Source organism: Protobothrops mucrosquamatus, unplaced genomic scaffold (genome assembly GCF_001527695.2).
Source record: "Protobothrops mucrosquamatus isolate PMUCROS unplaced genomic scaffold, P.Mucros_1.0 scaffold_182, whole genome shotgun sequence".
NCBI classification, from domain to species: Eukaryota; Metazoa; Chordata; class Lepidosauria; order Squamata; family Viperidae; genus Protobothrops; species Protobothrops mucrosquamatus.
The window spans coordinates 131777-150530 of NW_015386258.1; the positions used below are offsets into that span (position 1 = coordinate 131777).

Sequence of the window (18754 nt, forward strand, 5' to 3'; positions counted from 1 at the left end):
TGACAGTGAGAACAATTAACCAGTGGAACAACCTGCCTCCAGAAGCGGTGAATGCTCCAACACTGGAAGTTTTTAAGAAGAGACTGGACAGCCATTTGTCCGAAATGGTATAGGGTTTCCTGCCTGAGCAGGGGGTTGGACTAGATGACCTTCAAGGTCCCTTCCAACTTTACTATTATTATTATTATTATTATTACATCAAAAGAATTAGTATTTTTCGTATCCTGCTTCTCTGAAGTCCAACTTTTGCTTCCATAAATGATCATATAGCATATCATGGCTTGCACTATTCTGATCTTTGGAGTTATGGGCATGTCACACTATCTAAATATCTCTTTCAAGGCCTTCAAGGCTGCTCCATCAAGCATCTGTAATGTATTTCATGACTGCTTGTTTCTTTACTGTTGATAATTGATCCTAAAAGGCAGAAGCTATCAACCACTTTGATATCTTCATTGTCAATTCTAAGACCAGTTGTTATACCTGTTACTGATGTTCTTTATATTTAATTTTAGTCCCAATTTATTTGCACTGTGCTCCATGACTTTTATTGTTAGAGCTTGCAGATTCTTTGCATTTTCAACTATCAGAATACTATATCAATGTTAAAAAACGAATCTCCTTCAGAAAAGGAAGTTATTTGATTAAAATGTTGAATGTTTGAAAAAATCTTATGATAAAGCCATCACCGGCACATGCACACAACATAAACCCAACCTTTTAAGAGAGTCCTCATAATACCTTGATTTGTGTCATCACCAACGTGAAAACAGAGTGAGATCGAGAACTCTTGTCATTCATGCCAGTGGCAGCAGTAGCTCTATGCTTGTTTCCTAGCTGGAGCCAATTCTGATGAAAAGAGAGGAGATGCAAATGTTTAAAAAGCACTTTGTATGCCATTATTACTTCAAAGCAAGCATAAGAATAGCTAATGTGAATAAAACATGTATAACCATATATATAGAATTTAGCTGTCATAGATTTGAAATTACTATCTTTTAAATGTCTATGGAGATTCTCAGTCATCCAGCTCATGGTTCTCCCAAAGGTGCTTTTTCAGGAGGCAACTGGACTTTCTTTTTTTCTTTTTTTTCTTTGAAGACGTTTCACTTCTCATGCAAGAAGCTTCTTCAGCTCTGACCAGATGGTGGGGAATGGAAGGATTTATATTCCTTGCCGACAGCTGGTCATTTGCATCCTTTTAGAGAGTCATTGGGACCACTTGGATGTTTTTCTGTCCCCTCAGGGTCACCTGAGTAGTGCAAATGTGTATGGAGCCTTCTGGCTGCAGGATGTTTTCTGCCCTGTTCCTGTGGTCTGCAATGTTTTCTGGAAATCCGTTCATACTCCCGCACCATTCGAAGGGTGTTCTTCCCAAAGTGCATAGCTAAATGTCTATGGAGATTCTCAGTCATCCAGGTCATGGTTGTCCCAAAGGTGTCACCTTTGGAAAACAGGTACCTAAATCACCTTTGTCTAGTATAAGTCCAATAGAATCTTCTTGGCCCCTTAGAGAAATAGGTAAAACCTATCTCTCAGTCTAGTAGTTCACATTGCCTTTCCCTCTTCAGTTGAGTTCTGCTGTCTTCCCAAGCATTCAACTGGCCAACACATTAAAGTGAAGCTTTTGTCACTCTTCTGACTACTCACTCTTCCCCAGGGCTATGTTACTTAGTTACAATTTAACCTATCAGTAGTATAATGGTAGTAACAAATTACTAGATTCTTCTTGGTAAAGAATGGATGGTCTCATCTTGGAGGGTAAATAGGGAAACAAAGAGTTGCATTATTTTTTAAAGAAGACTTCCATATGCTATTTTATACATGCAGGAGAAACAAGCAGAATTGCTTGCCCTTTGAACTGCAGCCCTAAAATTAGCTTGTCAGTATTATATTACAGAATTGGTTTAGCATTTGTATTTTATGCTTGTCAGCTGTTTTTATTTGTCATGTTACTTCTTCTTTAAAGAGAGTTTCCTCTTGAAATTCTACAATATACATAAACACATATAAAAACAGAACCTTTCTCAAATTCTTGCTGAGTTTGTAAAGAAAATGAATTAAAAATCCTGATAATGCAAGGAACTTTCTACTAAGATGCTAGCATTTCTTACTAGTTCAAATATTTTAATACCACACAAAAGTCAGTAAAATGTAACATATTCTCTCTCCATTACTCTATAATCTTTTGTTTACTATAGTTAATGGTAATATCTTTACATATTCTATTGAAAGATTCATAATTTATATTTAAATTAACAAAATTTTACCTGGATATCAGAGTAAGAACTAACGGCATTCCTAAAAGGAAAGGGATAATTTTATCTAGTTAGAAAAATTAATGTTGACATATATAAAATAATCGGCTTAAATTAAATTTCTTAGTTGTAATAGTATAATATTAGTATACATATATAGACATAGAACAATATATACGCATTCTGGCATAATTGCTCATAGCTTACAAAAGTTTACAGAGAAATCTATTTTTTACTTGCTTGTTAGGCCACAAGGACCAACTTAATGGGATTACAAACTAAATATTTGCAATCTACCTGTTAAGTAGAAAAACAAAGCAAATTGTTGGACTAGAGCTTATATTTGACTAAGAAGGAGAGTCCACACTGGGTAGACTGGGACCAAGTTAAAGAGAAGCAAGATGGAGGGCTATTCTATTAGAAGTCTAAACAGTAGATATCAATTTGGAAACAAGATCCCAAAGGTCAGTGGGTGAAATAAAATGAAGTCTGGAGAAGAGCAGAAAGTTAATGAGAAAAGAGAATATCCGAAGGGAATTTGTTTAGTTGAGGAGTGAATTTCATTTTTTACAACAGCTAAGAAATAAGGGTAGACTTCTTGTTATATTTAGCATCATCGAATAAAGTTGCAGTTCAGCACCCAGGCTGAAAGTAAAATGTATTGGCTAATCCAAGAATATCCAAAGAAACTTCTTCTTTGCACAATCAAACTTCCTATCAATTTTAAGTCCCCTCCTTTTAACTCTTTGCACATTCCCCAAACCAGTTCAAGAGCAGATTTGGAGAAAACAGGAAGAATGGAAGAAGAAATCACTTCTCCTGGCAAATACCATTTTATCAGATAAAAAGGCATCATTGGATAATCCCTTACGCTGTCAGGTCTTCCACATATGGCCCAAAGACTGGATGTTCTCTTACACGAAGCTTTTAATTAAAAAAAAATGCTGATTAGAAATGCGAATGCTTTAAAAGAATTAATTATTTTTAGTTATTTACTAAACAATTTTATGTTGCCGGCTAATTCACATATACTGTAGGCAGTGTACAACATTAAAATCTCAGTGAAACACAATAAAAATGTGGAAATTCTTGAAAAAAGTTGTTTCACTTTACATTCTATTTATAAACCACAAAAAATATTAATATACTTCATTGTAAGAATTGCACCAGGCAAAACAGCATGCAGATTAAGCTTTAAGAGGTTTAAAAGTAATAGTTAAAACAGAATACTAGAACAAAATAACAGGGGGAAAAATAACCTGGACTAGTTACTTAAAACTAACATTTTAACTTACAGGTTGTTTCTTCTCTCCATTTTCAGTTCTGAAGATAAGCAAATCATGAATTTTTTCATTATAGACTTCATAATAGCTGATTTCAAGATGATAAGTAGTCTAATAGTAAGAAGAAAAGTTTGATTGCTGGTTAAGTACTCTGGGAAAGCAAAACTGGCTATATGATAGTGGAAGCTGCAAAAGTGTGACTCAAGGACTTTTTATGACTCTAAGAATTCATACAGAGAGGGTGAAACCAAACAGGACAGAGGTTTTAAGTTCCTCATAGGCAAAATGGATGCCTTAAAGCTTATAGATGCTTAAGGCACCAATTTCACAGCCTAAAAACCTTTTCCCAAAATAAGATATATTTATGCTGATATCTTAGTTAGGATGGACGGCCAAACTTATCTTCAAATGCATAAATGGAGACCCTAACAATTTCTAGGATGAACAATAATCAAGGATCATTGTCTCTGAAGTTTCTTTCTATTCCAATTAGTAATGTTTTACAATGATACATGTTTTGCTCAATTTTTACAAAAGGCACATTATTCTGTAACACTAGCCAAACTATGAAGTTGGTGATCCAACTTCATCATGCTTGCAAAACTGTTTCAATATATCATAATGCATCTTGGATGAAATAAAAGCACAGTATGTAAAAAATCTTCACCTGAAGGAATAGAATTGGATTCTTATGCTATTTAATTACATACCCTTGACAACATGTATCTAATGATCTACATGTATCAAATGATCCATAGTAAAAGAATTTAGATGGCATAAAGTTTACTTGTATCACACGTTTCTTTATGTGCACTTTTATAAATGTTACCTTTTATCTATCTCAGCTAAGGAAGACTTATCACAGTTTAAGCACTATTATGAAGAAATTTTATTTTAATTCCATCTGAATTCCAGAAACTAATGTTGAAATGCACATTTAATTATTACAGGCTAAAAAAGATTTCAATTCCAAACTGATGAGGATATAAGTATTGCAGNATCATTTCCTGACCAAGATAATGACAGGGAGCGCTTTCACACAATTTATGACTAAGTCATTTAGTGACTGAAATTTCAGAGAACCCCATTAAAATAGGTACTCTTCATTTAGATTCAAAGTTCCAATGGCTGCCCCCCCCAGTCACATGATCACATTTTGGGCACTCAGCAACCAGCCTGCATATACAGCCATCTGCAATGTCCTGTAGTCATGTGGCCATGATTTACAATGGGGTTGTTTTTTTTGCCAGAAACAGGTGTTTCTGGCAAAAAAATGCCCATTACAGACATTGGATTCGTTTAACAATCATCTCATTTCTTTGCCACCCTTGAAGATGGCAAAGCTTTTATCCATAGCTGTACCTATGATTTTGAACTTCTTGGTTCCTCCAATGCAAACCGCTCTGATACCCAAGCAGATCCAGAGAAGTCCAAATTAAATTCTAACTATTCCTTAGGTTCCCATGATTTAATGACTGCAGCTGCCTACACACCCATAAAATTCGCTCTTTATATTGAGGAATCTGTCTGAGTGAAGTGAGATGGGGACAAATGAGCAGGAAGTAGAGAAATTTGAGGGAACCAACCTAGCATGTAAAAGTTTCAATCCACTTGGACCAGGTACCTTCCACCTCAACATTATTTCATGAAATGAGAGATGCTGAGGCCAGAAGATGCTGCTTTTTCATCAGAGAGGCTTTTCTGAAACAGTCTCTCTCTAGCAATTCGAATGGCCCCTTACTGATAGTTTTCGAAAAAGTTTTTAAAATGATGATTTTCCAGAGACCCTTTGGGGAATTACAATAGTTATCACTATTTGGATGCCTATTATCATGGTTCGTTGCACACCCAGCCAGATGTTCAGACTGGATATTGAGTCCTTCCCAAGGACCTGGATAGGCAGATGTGGATGTTTGAATGGTGTAACAGATATCGTCACGAGATGTAAGCGGTTCGAAGTAAAGCTGCCTTTTGCAATTGACTGAGGGTGAATTTGTCAGTGCCGATAGTGTTGTACTATCATTATTTTGATTATTATTGTGATAGTAATGGTTATTATTATTACAACACTAAAGTTTTATTACATTCTGGAAGGTTTTATTGCATTTTAGTTAGTTTTCCTTGACTGCCTACAATATTCTCAGGAGTTTCCTCCAACATCAAAAGAATTAGTATTTTTCGTATCCTGCTTCTCTGAAGTCCAACTTTTGCTTCCATAAATGATCGTATGGAATATCATGGCTTGCACTATTCTGATCTAAATATCTCTTTCAAGGCCTTCAAGGCTGCTCCATCAAGCATTAGTCTGTAATGTATTTCATGACTGCTTGTTCCTTTACTGTTGATGATTGATCATAAAAGGCAGAAGCTATCAACAACCACTTTGATATCTTCATTGTCAATTCTAAGACCAGTTGTTATACCTGTTACTGATGTTCTTTATATTTAATTTTAGTCCCAATTTATTTGCACTGTGCTCCATGACTTTTATTGTTAGAGCTTGCAGATTCTTTGCATTTTCAACTATCAGAATATTATATCAATGTTAAAAAACGAATCTCCTTCAGAAAAGGAAGTTGTTTGATTAAAATGTTGAATGTTTGAAAAAAAATCTTATGATAAAGCCACCACCGGCACATGCACACGACATACACCCAACCTTTTAAAAGAGTCCTCATAATACCTTGATTTGTGTCATCACCAACGTGAAAACAGAGTGAGATCGAGAACTCTTGTCATTCATGCCAGTGGCAGCAGTAGCTCTATGCTTGTTTCCTAGCTGGAGCCAATTCTGATGAAAAGAGAGGAGATGCAAATGTTTAAAAAGCACTTTGTATGCCATTATTACTTCAAAGCAAGCATAAGAATAGCTAATGTGAATAAAACATGTATAACCATATGTATAGAATTTAGCTGTCATAGATTTGAAATTATTATCTTTTAAATGTCTATGGAGATTCTCAGTCATCCAGCTCATGGTTCTCCCAAAGGTGCTTTTTCAAGAGGCAACTGGACTTTCTTTCTTTTTTTTTCTTGGAAGTCGTTTCACTTCTCATGCAAGAAGCTTCTTCAGCTCTGACCAGATGGTGGGGAATGGAAGGATTTATATTCCTTGCCAACAGCTGGTCATTTGCATTCTTTTAGAGAGTCATTGGGATCACTTGGATGTTTTCTATGTCCTCAGGGTCACCTGAGTAGTGCAAATGTGTATGGAGCCTTCTGACTGCAGGATGTTTTCTGCCCTGTTCCTGTGGTCTGCAATGTTTTCTGGAAATCCGTTCATACTCCCACACCATTCGAAGGGTGTTCTTCCCAAAGTGCATAGCTAAATGTCTATGGAGATTCTCAGTCATCCAGGTCATGGTTGTCCCAAAGGTGTCACCTTTGGAAAACAGGTACCTAAATCACCTTTGTCTAGTATAAGTCCAATAGAATCTTCTTGGCCCCTTAGAGAAATAGGTAAAGCCTATCTCTCAGTCTAGTAGTTCACATTGCCTTTCCCTCTTCAGTTGAGTTCTGCTGTCTTCCCAAGCATTCAACTGGCCAACACATTAAAGTGAAGCTTTTGTCACTCTTCTGACTACTCACTCTTCCCCAGGGCTATGTTGCTTAGTTACAATTTAACCTATCAGTAGTATAATGGTAGTAACAAATTACTAGATTCTTCTTGGTAAAGAATGGATGGTCTCATCTTGGAGGGTAAATAGGGAAACAAAGAGTTGCATTATTTTTTAAAGAAGGCTTCCATATGCTATTTTATACATGCAGGAGAAACAAGCAGAATTGCTTCCCTTTGAACTGCAGCCCTAAAATTAGCTTGTCAGTATTATATTACAGAATTGGTTTAGCATTTGTATTTTATGCTTGTCATCTGTTTTTATTTGTCATGTTACTTCTTCTTTAAAGAGAGTTTCCTCTTGAAATTCTACAATATACATAAACACATATAAAACCAGAACCTTTCTCAAATTCTTGCTGAGTTTGTAAAGAAAATGAATTAAAAATCCTGATAATGCAAGGAACTTTCTACTAAGATGCTAGCATTTCTTACTAGTTCAAATATTTTAATACCACACAAAAGTCAGTAAAATGTAACATATTCTCTCTCCATTACTCTATAATCTTTTGTTTACTATAGTTAATGGTAATATCTTTACATATTCTATTGAAAGACTCATAAATTATATTTAAATTAACAAAATTTTACCTGGATATCAGAGTAAGAACTAACGGCATTCCTAAAAGGAAAGGGATAATTTTATCTAGTTAGAAAAATTAATGTTGACATATATAAAATAATTGGCTTAAATTAAATTTCTTAGTTGTAATAGTATAATATTAGTATACATATATAGACATAGAACAATATATACGCATACTGGCATAATTGCTCATAGCTTACAAAAGTTTACAGAGAAATCTATTTTTTACTTGCTTGTTAGGCCACAAGGACCAACTTAATGGGATTACAAACTAAATATTTGCAATCTATCTGTTAAGTAGAAAAACAAAGCAAATTGTTGGACTAGAGCTTATATTTGACTAAGAAGGAGAGTCCACACTGGGTAGACTGGGACCAAGTTAAAGAGAAGCAAGATGGAGGGCTATTCTATTAGAAGTCTAAACAGTAGATAGCAATTTGGAAACAAGATCCCAAAGGTCAGTGGGTAAAATAAAATGAAGTCTGGAGAAGAGCAGAAAGTGAATGAGAAAAGAGAATATCTGAAGGGAATTTGATTAGTTGAGGAGTGAATTTCATTTTTTACAACAGCTAAGAAATAAGGGTAGACTTCTTGTTATATTTGGCATCATCGAATAAAGCTGCAGTTCAGCACCCAGGCTGAAAGTAAAATGTATTGGCTAATCCAAGAATATCCAAATAAACTTCCTCTTTGCACAATCAAACTTCCTATCAATTTTAAGTCCCCTCCTTTTAACTCTTTGCACATTCCCCAAACCAGTTCAAGAGCAGATTTGGAGAAAACAGGAAGAATGGAAGAAGAAATCACTTATCCTGGCAAATACCATTTTATCAGATAAAAAGGCATCATTGGATAATCCCTTACGCTGTCAGGTCTTCCACATATGGCCCAAAGACTGGATGTTCTCTTACACGAAGCTTTTAATTAAAAAAAAATGCTGATTAGAAATGCGAATGCTTTAAAAGAATTAATTATTTTTAGCTATTTACTAAACAATTTTATGTTGCCGGCTAATTCACATATAGGCAGTGTACAACATTAAAATCTCAGTGAAACACAATAAAAATGTGAAAATTCTTGAAAAAAGTTGTTTCACTTTACATTCTATTTATAAACCACAAAAAATATTAATATACTTCATTGTAAGAATTGCACCAGGCAAAACAGCATGCAGATTAAGCTTTAAGAGGTTTAAAAGTAATAGTTAAAACAGAATACTAGAACAAAATAACAGGGGAAAAAATAACCTGGACTAGTTACTTAAAGCTAACATTTTAACTTACAGGTTGTTTCTTCTCTCCATTTTCAGTTCTGAAGATAAGCAAATCATGAATTTTTTCATTATAGACTTCAAAATAGCTGATTTCAAGATGATAAGTAGTCTATTAGTAAGAAGAAAAGTTTGATTGCTGGTTAAGTACTCTGGGAAAACAAAACTGGCTATATGATAGTGGAAGCTGCAAAAGTGTGACTCAAGGACTTTTTATGACTCTAAGAATTCATACAGAGAGGGTGAAACCAAACAGGACAGAGGTTTTAAGTTCCTCATAGGCAAAATGGATGCCTTAAAGCTTATAGATGCTTAAGGCACCAATTTCACAGCCTAAAAACCTTTTCCCAAAATAAGATATATTTATGCTGATATCTTAGTTAGGATGGATGGCCAAACTTACCTTCAAATGCATAAATGGAGACCCTAACAATTTCTAGGATGAACAATAATCAAGGATCATTGTCTCTGAAGTTTCTTTCTACTCCAATTAATAATGTTTTATAATGATACATGTTTTGCTCAATTTTTACAAAAGGCACATTATTCTGTAACACTAGCCAAACTATGAAGTTGGTGATCCAACTTCATCATGCTTGCAAAACTGTTTCAATATATCATAATGCATCTTGGATGAAATAAAAGCACAGTATGTAAAAAATCTTCACCTGAAGGAATAGAATTGGATTCTTATGCTATTTAATTACATACCCTTGACAACATGTATCAAATGATCTACATGTATCAAATGATCCATAGTAAAAGAATTTAGATGGCATAAAGTTTACTTGTATCACACTTTTCTTTATGTGCACTTTTATAAATGTTACCTTTTATCTATCTCAGCTAAGGAAGACTTATCACAGTTTAAGCACTATTATGAAGAAATTTTATTTTAATTCCATCTGAATTCCAGAAACTAATGTTGAAATGCACATTTAATTATTACAGGCTAAAAAAGATTTCAATTCCAAACTGATGAGGATATAAGTATTGCAGTACCTCTTTTGTTTCTTTTTCTGCTATTTGATAAAAAAGATCTTGACAGAATCTTGGTATTATTCCTCGTTCATCATCATCAAACCCCATCATGCTGTAATGACAATTTAAATATATTCAATCCAGCAGAAGAAGACCTTTTGCATTTTTTCAAATCATTCTCCATACGAAAGAGAACAAGGTTTAAAAAAACAATTTAAAGAAATCAGAATTCTTCTATAGAATCAGAATACTGAAAAATCTCCAAGCATTAAAAAAAAATAAGCCATCCTCATTAGATTAATGAATGAGACCAGCCTCGCTATCGCTATCTCTAACACAAATTGATCTAATAACAAAAGTAGGAGCTTCTTACAGATTTCAAATGATATAATAGTACCGTAAATATATCTGATAACAAATATAATTAAGGCAAAGCAATTTTACCTTCCTTCTTAAATACTCCAAAATTAGAGCATCCTGAAAATAAGCAAATGTGCTATTAAGCTACTGCTGGCAAGACAGAAACAAAAGAGAATAGGTTCTTGTCCTTATAAATTTATTTAGAAAAAGGGGAGGAAAACTCTCCAGATCCAAAATTGAGCTAGAAGGCCATTGGATGCAGAAGGTCCGCCCAACTTCTCAGTACATCCAATGCTTCATTTCTACTCTATTCTCATTTCAGACTGCCAATTATTGGAAAGTACCAACCTTGAAGGGTGGCTGGGAAAGGAAAATCAGAATTCTCTCCATATTTCAGGGGGGGGTGGAATCCCATGTTTTGGAGAATGATCTCAGAGGATGCAACTCAGCTATGACTTTCTAATTACAGCTGAGAACTTGAAATTCATTCTACAGCAGAGCAGCCAGAATCACATAGAACAGTTACTTATGGCTTCTAAACATGTGATTAAGCCTCCTCCACACGCTTGGAACTTATTGTATTGCTTATTAATGCAATAAACTTGTATTAATACTCCTGTTAACAATACTTGTTAACTTTTTAAAGGACTTCACATACCTTGTTACAACCATCTTTACAATATGCCTTCTAAGGACAGCAACATTATTAATTCTATATTACTGACAGATGTTCAATACAAAAAGTGGATTCAAGAGCTAATTGAATCAAATTATTTTTCTCCTTTTTTATTTAATGTGTTACCTGGATTCAACTAATTCTTATTTATTCAGCAAACCACATTTAAAAGAATCTAAGGCCTGGCACAATTTGTGCATCCAACCCAAAAGATGGTTGCCTGAGACCATTTAGTACATTCATAACATTTTCAAGGAATTTCTGGTTAAATTCCTGCTTTAAAGTCTCTTTGCCACTATATTATTCTACCCTAGTTTGCAAGACGGTGTGCATTTTTTATCATCTCACAAAGATTTGCGTGAAATTTTATCACTGGGTAGCTGCATTCTAATTATATTCTAGAGAGGATTAAACATATTAATTTGTTGCAGCAAAGAAACAATGAAGAGTCTTATCGCATCTCAAAGACTAACTGAGGTTCTATCTTAGTTTCATGGATTACATTGATTTCAATAGATGCAACCATATTTCAGTAAAAATCTTAGTTTGAGATCACTGTCGAAGGCAACTTATATCGAATGCTGCTGATTCTCATCTCTCCCCCCCCCCAATTTTCCCTCCCAACTCAACTTACGTATACGATTTTCCGGAACCAGTCTGTCCATATGCAAAAAGGCAAGCATTGTATCCTTCAAAGGCCGTCTCTAGTAGAGGCATTGCCAAAGATTGGTATATTTTTTCTTGGCTTGCATAGTTAAGACGCTTATCAAAAGACCAGAATGAAAAGTCAAAGGTGAAATTGTATATTTGTTTTGTAGATGGATGATGAACAACAGTTTCTTGCCCTTCCATAGAAACCACTTGAATAGATTCTTCATTTTTGTCTCTAGGTAAAAACACAAAATAAATGTAATTTGCAATGACGTAAATGCTCAACACATTAGATGTATAATAATGGTGAAAACTAAAGAGTTAATTCGCATTTATCTAGTTAAATGTTCTAGGAACTATAGTGTATAGGGCAGTGGTGCCGAACCTATGGCACGGGTGCCAGAGGTGGCACTCAGAGCCCTCTCTGTGGGCACACGTGCCGTTGCCCCAGTCCTAGGCCTTCAGCTGGATTTTATAAAACCTTTTCACTTTAGGCCTCCGCCACCATGTGCAAAAAAAAAAAAAGGTTCAATCAGTCAATTTCAACTTCTCGCGGGAAAAAAAAATCTTGCAAAGTTGGAATTGATTGATTGAACTTTTTAGTCCCACCCAGTCTGCCGTTACCACCGCAGCCACGCCGACCCAATTGGTCACGCCCACCCAATGGGCCACACCCACCCGGCACTCGACGATGCATAAGTGGGTTTTGGGTTGCAGTTTGGGCACTCAGTCTCTAAAAGGTTCGCCATCACTGGTATAGGGGATCACAACATTTGGAATATGAGTTGTGAAAAGATAAAAACACTACCGCGATCAGGAATATTATTTTATATAGTTTTCATATTAGTATAACATTTACGTGTTTTTCTTTATCTAAACTACAATAAGAAACTAATAAGTTGTAATGATATATTAAGGTTTTACATTATCAGAACCATATAATTCAGGTATGAAATGTTATTGGATGAAATTATTTCAAGACTATCATGATGTAGTAGTTACACCTGGTCCTGGAAAGTCCCAGGTTCCAATTCAGCGTCAGTCACAGAGGATCACTGGGTAACTTTGAGCAATCAGTCTCTCTCATCTCACAGGGTTGTTGCAAGGAAATATAGGAGAAAATATAAATGTACATTCATCCTGAATGAAACGTGAAATATAATCTCACGTTTATAAATGAATGAAATAAAATCAAAATCAAATACATGCAATAAAACCAAAGTAAGTAGAACATGATGGAATGCAACTATATGTCCACTACACAAAAGAATACATTTAAATATTGAGTGAAAGCATATTTAATATTATCTAGTATCATACAATATAAAATAAATCTGAATTCACCAGGATATTTCAATAGGTTTAGTATTGAACAAAATAAACCTGCAGAGGAAGGCAAAGAAAACACGGTTTTTCTGCTGCCAAATCTGCAGTATATTATTCTGTTGGAACTAGACTTGAATCATGAGTTCTATAAAATATTAGGGAGTGCACCTAAACTCCTGAGGTTCAAAATAATAACTGCTAGAAATGGAGTTGTGGTGCTGGTAGGTTTGGGAGCAAATGTGTCTCCAGCCTACCCAAAACTACACAGATTCGGGATAGGCTAAAACAGTGATGGCGAACCTTTTAGAGACCGAGTGCCCAAACTGCAACCCAAAACCCACTTATGCATCGTTGAGTGCCGGGTGGGTGTGGCCCATTGGGTGGGTGTGGCTGCCATGGTAACGGCAGACTGGGTGGGACTAAAAAGTTCAATCAATCAATTCCAACTTTGCAAGATCTTTTTTTTCCCATGAGAAGTTGAAATTGGCTGATTGATTGAATCTTTTTTTTTTTTGCACACGGCGGCGGAGGTCAAAAGCGAAAAGGTTTTATAAAACCCAGCTGAAGGCCTAGGACTGGGGCGACAGTGCGCATGCCCACAGAGAGGGCTCTGAGTGCTGCCTCTGGCACCCGTGCCATAGGTTCGCCACCACTGGGCTAAAAGCAGGCTAAAAAAAAAAACAAATATGGAAGCCATCATACTGCATTGCAAGAAGCCGGAGATTAACTTTGGTAGTAGACTAGAACAGTGTTTCTCAATCTCAGCAACTTTAATTTATATAATTTCAATTCCCAGAATTCTTTAGCCAGCAGGCTGGATGGGCAAATCTGAGAGTTGAAGTCTACAGACCTTTAAGTTGCTGAATTTGAAAAACCCTGGACTAGGGAAAGAGACAACAGGAATAAAATTGGATCACTCTTGTACGTCACTAAAAGGGTGTCCATGATTATCATCACCTTGGAAGATAATGACTGGGTACAGTTACAATGATCTGTGTAAAGACTTACCTGAAACTAAAGGGCCGTACCCTCACGGCCACAGTCACTTTACTGTTTTCTATTTTAAAAGGATTGTCTTTAAAGGACACATTCTGCTTTATGCCGTCTTCTTTAGCCGAAGCAGCTCGTTGAGCATATGTGGTATTTTCTTGCATCTTTCCCATTTTGCTTGGAGTGAACGCAGCACAGGTTTCCTTTTGTGAGATTTGAAGACAAGGCATCCTATTTTTTAAGATGGAGGCGGCAGGACTCTTGGCATTCTGAACGGTTGATACTTCTGCTGTATTCTTCCTTGGGGTCTTCTGTCTTTCTAAAGATTCATTTTTAGTTAGATTATTCTGCCGGTTTTCAGTTCCATTTGATTTACTGAATCTTCCAGATGTTTTTAATGCCGATGGCTTACTGTTAGGATTAGTTGTGGTTAAGCGTAATAATCGAGAAATCTCATTTTGATTCTGAGACGCAGCAGGTGTCCTGGGTTTTATGGGTGTGACATTCCCAGTAACATTACTATAATTTGTCTTAGAATTTGTCTTTCCAGTAGCCTTAATAGGTGAAATATCACTGTAGTTACCTTTGGATGAAAATGGAGCATTATTACTTTTTGGTGGCAAGTATCCAGCTTTTTCTGTTTTAGGTTCATAAATATTATTTGTCTTAGGTTTCTCAGTTACTCTAGTTACAATTTGGGGTTGGAGGGTTAATCTTTCTTCCAGTAGTGTATTATCACTGCCATGGATTTTATCTACATTGGATTCTCCTTTACTCGTTGCTCTTCCTCTTTGGAGAGTCAGCTTGACTTCTGATGTATATGCAGGTAAAGCAGTGGACAATTTGTTATAGGCAGAAACTACATAGGTCCTATTTATTTCCGCAGTCTTATTCAAAGGTTGTGAGAGTGAACTGGTTCTCTCGTATTCTAATACGCACGGTTTTAATTGTCCAAATCCAAGTGTTGAAGAGACATTTCCTGAGGGCGGTTTTTGTGAAGACCCGCCAAGCTCACTAACGTGGCTTTTCTTAGAAACAGAAACGATAGACATTGAAGCTGAATACTACCAACTACAGCTGTAAAACTGAAATTATCTCATGTAAGGTCTGCCTGAAAAAAAAAAGAATTGGCTCCTAATCTCACTTTCTATATAATGTAAACAAAATGTGTCATGATGGCATCTGTTAAAAAAAGAAAAGAAAAAAGCATTGTTATTTTCAGGTGGAAAAATTCAGAATAAAGTGCTTTAGAATTGTACAGTAGGTGGTAGCCTATTCAGTCAAATGATTAATGATTCCAGCTTGTAAAATATCTTTTAATTTTCAAATAAGACTGTACTGCTAAAATATATCTTACTGACTAGTAGCATTTATTTCTGATATTTAAAGTCATATTTATTCATCTATTTCCCAGTATTTATAATCCTTCTTATTCCTAACATATTCTAGATAGGGTGCAACAAAATTAAAGTAGAGAAAATTGTAAAGCATACAAAATTAACATATCGTGATTTATGAGCATAACTGAAACCAGAATTTCTGTGACTTAGCAAGGCAGGTGTTAAGTGGTTAAGTGAGTCACATTCGATTTTACAACCTGTTTTGGCCACGGTTGTTAAGTGAATCACATGGTCATTAAGCAACTCCAACTTCCCTCACTGACTTTGCTTGTCTGAAGATGGCTGGGACAGTTGGAAATGGTGATCACATGACCCGAGGTCCTTGCAACAGTCATAAATACATGCTGGTTACCAAAGCACCCAGATTTTGATCACATGACCCATGGGGAAGCTGCTATGGTTGTACGTCACTTTTTTTCATTATTTTGCAGCTTCGATAACTAAATGAATGGGTGTCAACGGAAGACTGCTTACTACTGTAATATCTTTTTTAAAAAGTCAACAATAAAACTAAACAAACTACTGTAAACTAATTGCCAAATTCACAGTAGGGGAAGATTGTTTGGGTCTGCTTACAAAGTGCAGCAAGGACAGGAATCTCCCTTCTTCTAGGTGAGGATACTCCACGAAGTGAGGGCCTCTACTGAAAAAGTATATAGTGGTCCGAGTTGTAAATGGAACTTAAAAATCAAACTTCCAATCTGCTTTTCTTTAAAAATAATGTGAAAAACATTTTTGCCTCTTAAAACACAGTACTTTGGAATAGTGAATTCATTACAATATAGCAGCAAATTTTAAATTGATGAATTATGTGAAAGGGGGAGTTTCTGCAGGTGTTTTGATCAGGCTTATAAAACTCTCTTCTGTGCAATTATGAAAGTTGTACAAACCCCATCTTTTGATCCCAATCAACCTCTGTTACTTATATTATTTTTGAAAAGGTCTGAATGCTTGGTCCATTATCATAATTTTGGTATCAAATTATAATTCCTTACAATTCTTGCACACATTCACTGAATAAGGGGAAAAAAACCCATCTGACACTGTTTTCAAATTAAAGAAATCCTTCCTGAAGAGACTAAAAAAGTGTTTCTCAAAGTTAGCAACTTTAAGATGAGTGAACTTCAATTCTCAGAATTCCCCAGCCAGCATGCTGACTGGGGAATTCTGGGAGATGAAGTCCACACATCTTAGTTGGCAAGTTGGAAAACGACTGAACTAGAACAACGATGGGGACTTCTCAATTTCCGGATATTGCTAGCCTACAATTCCCACCTTTTGTAGGGAATATGGATGATGGCATTTGCAATCAAATTGCGCAAAAACATTTGGGAACCCTCAATTTTGCGAACCCGACATTAGAAGAAACAATCTTGTTTTTTTCTGCCAAGGCAAACTTTATAGTGTTTCTCGCATGCCAAGAAAAACTGCTTCAAAAGAGACCAATTAAAGAAGCGGCGGCCTACGGAAATCTAGAAACTCAATAAACAATCCCTCGAGTAAAGAAGAGGAAGACGCATTCAGAAGTGACCTTTTCGCGCGTTACTGCTTACCTGCCCTTCGACGTCAAACCAACAGACTATCATTTCAGCTGCACCTCCGACTCTCTTTTCGAATGCGCCGCGATGTTTGCTATTGGTTGAGAGGGTGGATGACGTCATACGCAGCTCCCGTAAGCAGGGAAGACCAGACTAGTCAAAGAATTACCTCTAGGGCGCTATAGCTACACCTCTGGTTCTGAAGCAAACACTTTCATTTCGCGATCAACCAAGACCAAAATGCTGTAGGATGGCTAAATGAATCGGGCTGAGCCTGATATTTCAGAGTTTGCTCTCTTTCCCATTTCGGTGGGAATAAAAACTTTGTCACTTTAAATGAACACTAATCCAGCATACTTTAAAATAAAATTTCGTTGCAATCAGCTCTCAAAAAAATACTTGCTTCAGGGTTGCGTTTCCATCTCGAGCTTTTCTTAATTTCTAAAGGTAAAACTAAATAAAATTGCTGCTTGTGCCCGAAATCTCTGTAATAAAAACCATTGATTTAGATCGTACATTAAGATGAAGCTGCAACTGTGAAACGGACCTCCCAAACTTTACTTCAGATGGTTGGATGTGTAGAATAACTAGCATATGGTCGAAGAGAAAACTATTGATTTTTTTAAATGTCCAAACGAATAGTTTGTGTGTGTGTGTGTTAATGGGATTAATAACAAATAATAAATTATTTGATGTACTTAAGAGTCCCTTGGAATATAAAATATTCCTAAAATATTTAGACTTCCTTAAATCAGTTGTGTGTGTGTATGTTTAAATTTCATTTCCTGATATTTTTACATTGTTATTTAAGTTGTACAAGTTGTTACTTAATTCCAGCTATAATTGGCTTCAGTTGGCCTTGTGATTGTATATTAGAGGCTAATAATTACATAACAGGATGGTGTCACCATTCAGGCACTCCCATCTAATGCCCAATTTTCAACAATTCAGCCTTCCCATTCTTTTTTCTATCAGCCCTCTAGAGGCCATTAAAAACAATCAGGACTTCCCAAAAACAATCAGGACTTCTGCTCTCACTATTTACCTGCCTAGATACCTTTGGACAAGCCCCCAAGGACTGAGAACCTGAGTCATTCTCCCTATACATAAAAAAAAGAATGATGTGTTAATTTTAGCATCTTTAACATCATCAGCAATCTCCATGTTAACGTATCCATAATAGATATTCCAGGATTGGTTGGAGACTTGCTATCCGCTTCTGATGCTTACATTCTAGCACCTCGTTGGAATTCATTCCTCCTACATCTCTTTTTGTCGCATTCACAGATTTCATACCAGCAATTGACTCCATTTTCTGAATTAAATTGTGGGAGAAGTTGGACACTTCTTCAACTGACCTGCATCTACTGCATTTAAGACATATGCTGCATGAAGATATGCCACTTAAAGTAAAATATAACCCCAGGGCCATTTCTATGTTCTACTAAAACTCAGATGTGCATCAAGCAAGGCTGCTTATTAGCCCCGATCCTATTTAACTTTCATATTAAGGCCATGGTGGGTCATCTCTATAACATGGTCTTTCACTCCCCCAAACTTGCTGAAAGACAAATTTCTATCTCGGCAGATGATGCAACAATACTTTCAAAAATGCCAAGTGGCCTTTAAAAAGCACTGATGACCCTAGCACAGTATTGCAAGGAAATTAGCTGGAACTCAGTTATTAGAAAATTAAATTATAGTATTTGCCCTGAAACCTAAGAACCACTTCTGGAGCCTAGATGGCCACAAGATTAATTAGGTTCCCAGTTTTGAAATACAGTCTATTCTGTTGGCAGTATGAAGACCCATGGGGACA

The 18754-nt window shown here is 35.9% G+C and overlaps 1 protein-coding gene across 1 annotated transcript in view; it reads right to left on the bottom strand.

Annotated features, from left to right (window-relative positions):
* KIF14 (kinesin family member 14) overlaps positions 1–17058 on the bottom strand; it is a 49530-nt gene extending 32472 nt beyond the window's left edge. The window contains exons 1-8 of the mRNA XM_029285736.1: positions 16951–17058; positions 14016–15025; positions 11665–11916; positions 10016–10106; positions 9027–9125; positions 8608–8660; positions 7749–7779; positions 6225–6332 (exon numbers count right to left, since the gene is read on the bottom strand). Coding sequence (XP_029141569.1) covers positions 6225–6332; positions 7749–7779; positions 8608–8660; positions 9027–9125; positions 10016–10106; positions 11665–11916; positions 14016–15025; positions 16951–17058 — 1752 coding nt within the window. The remainder of the gene's footprint in view (positions 1–6224; positions 6333–7748; positions 7780–8607; positions 8661–9026; positions 9126–10015; positions 10107–11664; positions 11917–14015; positions 15026–16950) is intronic.
* Positions 17059–18754: the final 1696 nt, after the last annotated feature.